We start from the raw sequence: 4094 nt of genomic DNA on the forward strand, positions 1-4094 counted from the left end.
TCTCACCATTTTAACGTGTGTTTTCACTCTTATCGTTTTAACTCGGTTGAACTTGAATAGTGAACGATACTTTAATTTCGAGAACAATTGCAGAACCGGCTTTAAGTTCCGCTAGTGCGAGCATTTATACACAGATAAACGAGCGCTTGGGCGGAAAAAATTTTGTCTCCATCCGTACGATACTCGCGGACGTGCCCTTTTGTATTAGCTTTTAAATTTCGTCTCTTTTGTTCAGGTGCGTCCATATTGCAATGGAGATAAAAGCTTTTTGGTAAATTATGAAATCTAAAATCTCCACGCAGACAATCCAATGACAAGTTTGCGATTATCCCTGACAAAACATAAAAGTGCGAACTCTGCTCTAGCGAATACTGATATTTTTGGTTTATAAATTCGACGATATCCTGATCTTTTTACGATATTTATGGCCGAAGAATCAAGATAATGAATCGATAATTATCCTTTTCAGCTCCGAAGTTATGTAGTACGCAACGTTCATCTGCAAGAAGAGAAGGGACATTTTATGGGTCTTTCGCAACACACGTCGGCCATTCGCTAGGCGAGGAATTAAAAAAAGGTTACTTACTAAATATTTTCGCATACCAACTCTGTTGAATACTCTCGAGGAATTTTAGGAAGGCTCTTTCACCTTACCTCGCTCTCTTTTTCGGGGATAGGATTAATTTAAGCAAATTGACGATGGGCGCTTCGAAAGCTACGGATATGCAAAATGCCATTAAGTAGGAGGCGACGAAGTTTCCGAAGTACACAATGAGCTGGGAACAGAAGAGAAAAAGCATCGGTTATTCCATCTTTAGATGCCAATTGTAAAGTTTCATAGTACTTCAAAAAACAACTGGGCAAATGTGCGCGAAAATTTGCTGATTATTAGCGGAGTTCGATAGAATAATGTGAATTTTATCATTACCGTAAATGCCCCAGGTTTTGGCGTTCAATCGGCGAATGATGCGAATCGCGCACGACAATCCGACATTTCATCGTAATTATTCTAATAAAGCCAACATATATTCGCTCATAGAACACGAATATGAACATTAGCAGGACTTCGCTATTCGCCGAAGATTTTAAAAGCGAATATAGGCCATTGATAAGTACAAATGGTTGTATAAAAATAATCGACCACTCGATGCCTCGTAGCGTAAAATTATTGCCATGAAATTTTTGCGATCAGCCGTTAGTCATGAGTTTAATCGATATGATTGATAAGCGCTTAAATAGTAAAATTTCAATCCCATTACGTCGCTTGGCGTTTTAATTTCACTTGGTAGTCGGCGAGCCCTGTCGACCTCAAATAACCTCAAACCCCTTAAACCCCGTGCCCAACCCCACTTATCGATTCATCAGCCTTTCTTTCGACGATAGGCCACCGATAATATCCTCGTGGTTATTCCATAAGGGGGCAATCCGGCGGCGAACAATCTGAATAACGATACGGGACGATATCTCGTCTCCGTATCAATGCGGATCGTATGAATGTGGGGGCCCGGTAACGCCACGAATGGCAGCCAACATCGGCCACTTACGACAATGCCATTGTGTAGGTGCAGCGGGCCGTCCATTTGCGTGGACGTGAACATCATGATCATCGGGTGGACGAGGTAGGCGCAGTAGGTGAGTCGCGACAGGGGATAGATTATCCTGAGGGAGAGGAGTTTGTCGACGAGGGGCGCGGCCCCGGTGCAGCACTGGATCACGATGAAACTGACGGCGATGGCCCAGGCGGTGTGACCGAGGCTCGCGTACACCGAGCTCACCGTCACGCTGAGATTCTCCGGGTAGAGGCCGTAGACCAGCGAGCACATTATCAGAGACGAGCCGATCCAGCCGATCGTCCGGAACAGCTGAAAGCAACGTTCGTCGTTATTAATCGTACTCCGCTTGTCGTATCGTTTAGTTGGCAAGTCCCTTGCCTTCCCCTCCGACCCAAGAAAGAGAGTACTCTCCATGCATTTTATGGCTGTTTGTACGCGAGTGCCCATTGTATAAGCGTATGGCGTAAGTTTAAGATCAGCGGTCCAATGACTATGATCGTTCGGGACATTTCATTTCTTTTAGCCCCCGTGCCTGCGTATTGGTAATTATATTTTCCAATTTTCCAACCCGACTCTTACCGTGGCAATTGTCCCGACCTCAATTTCTGCAACTTACCACGTATCTGTCTTTCTCCTTACATCTCTTCTTTAACTTTCGTTATTGTTCATCTCCTTCTTATTTTTCTTTTTTGTTTTTTGTTTTTTATTTTTTTCTCTCTCTTGTATATTTTTTGTATATCTTGTCCCTAGAGAGTAATTATTTCGTCATACAAGACGAACGAAAGATTTGTGATTTTAATGCGGGCCATGTATTATCAATTTTAGCATCAACGATGAATTTCATTAGTCCTTATCACCTATTATCACCTCTCAGCACTTAGGCCTTGTTTGTCATAAAAAGTATATTATTCGGAATTTCATCGACCGAGATCCCGTTTAACAAGAGATGCCATTTTATGTAAATAAAGGTCCAATTTTATTTGAAGTCAATTTCCAATGTCATCTAAATTTTAAATACAATTTCTTTATTCATACAGCTTTACGACGCGTATATTCCAGCCAATATCTTTGAAATAATAAATAGCGCGCACATAGCCATTTCGCCATAAATCCAACGATATTAGATCGAATAAGTTTAAAATCTAATTATGACACTCTCAATGTCAGGATGTAAAAATAAATTGCTCTTTTCCAAAGGAGCGTGTAGTTGGAGGAGAGAGCGTAGGCGGGGAGAAAGATACTATTCGAAATATAATTTCGAGGACAGAGTAAAATTGAAAAGGAAAAACAATCAAGGCGTTAAATCCAATACATGGAGTCTCATCGGACAGGGGCATTAGGTGAAAGGATAGGACATTGTTCAAGGCGCTATCGACTCTCGACGAACACTCACCAGCGAAATCTTGATGCTGCAGTTGGTTTTGAAGAGAACATAACCGGTCATTGTGCCGATAAAGTACGGTCCGGCCCGCAGCCAAGGTTTGTCGTATAGTTCGTCGAACAAGGCGAAGGGTTCCTGAATCCTGTGCGAATGAAAAAGAACAGACCACGTCGTCTGCGTATTAGTATTCTATCTGGATTGTAGGACTCGTATATGATGCATCTCATCCTACATTTACATCGTTCGTAAATTCATTATTTTTAATGCGTGATAAGTGTGAAGCTTCGTGCTAGCGCTTTTTATATTTAATAAGCCGTCCTAATCTCCAGTCAAAATAATGTTTGTGCTCGTATAAATATATGCTGGGAAAGCTTATATAGATCGCTAATTTTAATAAGGAAACTGTTTACTTTACGTTTTATTTCTCTAAAGTAATGCGAAGAATAAAACAAAAACAAAACAAAAAAGTCGAAGAACAAATCAGTATGATTAATTAGAATTGCATTTACGATGTATTGTTGTCTATTTCATTCGATCACTAGAGTAATATTATAAATTTATTTTAAGTTTCTATTAATATGACTACTCATGATTGCATGATTGTGTATGTAGTGGGAAAAGTAGTGTAATATCGAAATAAACCTACCGTGTGCAATACAAAATTTATTATAATTAATTATTACATTAATTTATTCATAAAAAATCATGTACTTTTGTTAATATTCAATGAGATATTAAAACATTGAAATTTACCGTATTAGATGAAAGTAAAATTTTATTTCACATCGAGTAGTTCTAACCTTACTAGAAAGGCTTTGGTATTTTTTTTCTTCCGTTTTTTATTCTTCCTTTTTTTGTTTTTTTGTTTTTTTTGTTTTCTTTTGTTTAATATTGAACAGCATTGCGGCTCGAAAATTACTTTGATCTTCAAATTAGAAAGTTGAAAATGCCCGTTTAAACTAACGTGCAATTCCACCTACATGTTATTTAATTTTATATTTGTTTACTTGCATTTATTTCCTGTAATTAAATTATATTCTTGATTTAATTTTCCTCTGGCTTATTGAATTCCATTAATTTTTTTAATAGCTTAACAATATAAATTCAGACTTTCCCATAATTTATTTATTTATTTATTTATTTATTTATTTATTTAATTT

The 4094-nt window shown here is 38.2% G+C and overlaps 1 protein-coding gene across 1 annotated transcript in view; it reads right to left on the bottom strand.

Annotated features, from left to right (window-relative positions):
- LOC105359049 (nose resistant to fluoxetine protein 6) overlaps positions 1 to 4094 on the bottom strand; it is a 52836-nt gene continuing 48742 nt past the window's right edge. The window contains exons 10-13 of the mRNA XM_011495525.1: positions 2947 to 3076; positions 1545 to 1862; positions 587 to 776; positions 1 to 499 (exon numbers count right to left, since the gene is read on the bottom strand). Of these exons, the coding sequence (XP_011493827.1) occupies positions 651 to 776; positions 1545 to 1862; positions 2947 to 3076 (574 nt within the window). The 3' untranslated portion in view covers positions 1 to 499; positions 587 to 650. The remainder of the gene's footprint in view (positions 500 to 586; positions 777 to 1544; positions 1863 to 2946; positions 3077 to 4094) is intronic.

The sequence above is a fragment of the Ceratosolen solmsi genome, unplaced genomic scaffold (genome assembly GCF_000503995.2).
Source record: "Ceratosolen solmsi marchali unplaced genomic scaffold, CerSol_1.0 scaffold1, whole genome shotgun sequence".
Taxonomy (NCBI): Eukaryota; Metazoa; Arthropoda; class Insecta; order Hymenoptera; family Agaonidae; genus Ceratosolen; species Ceratosolen solmsi.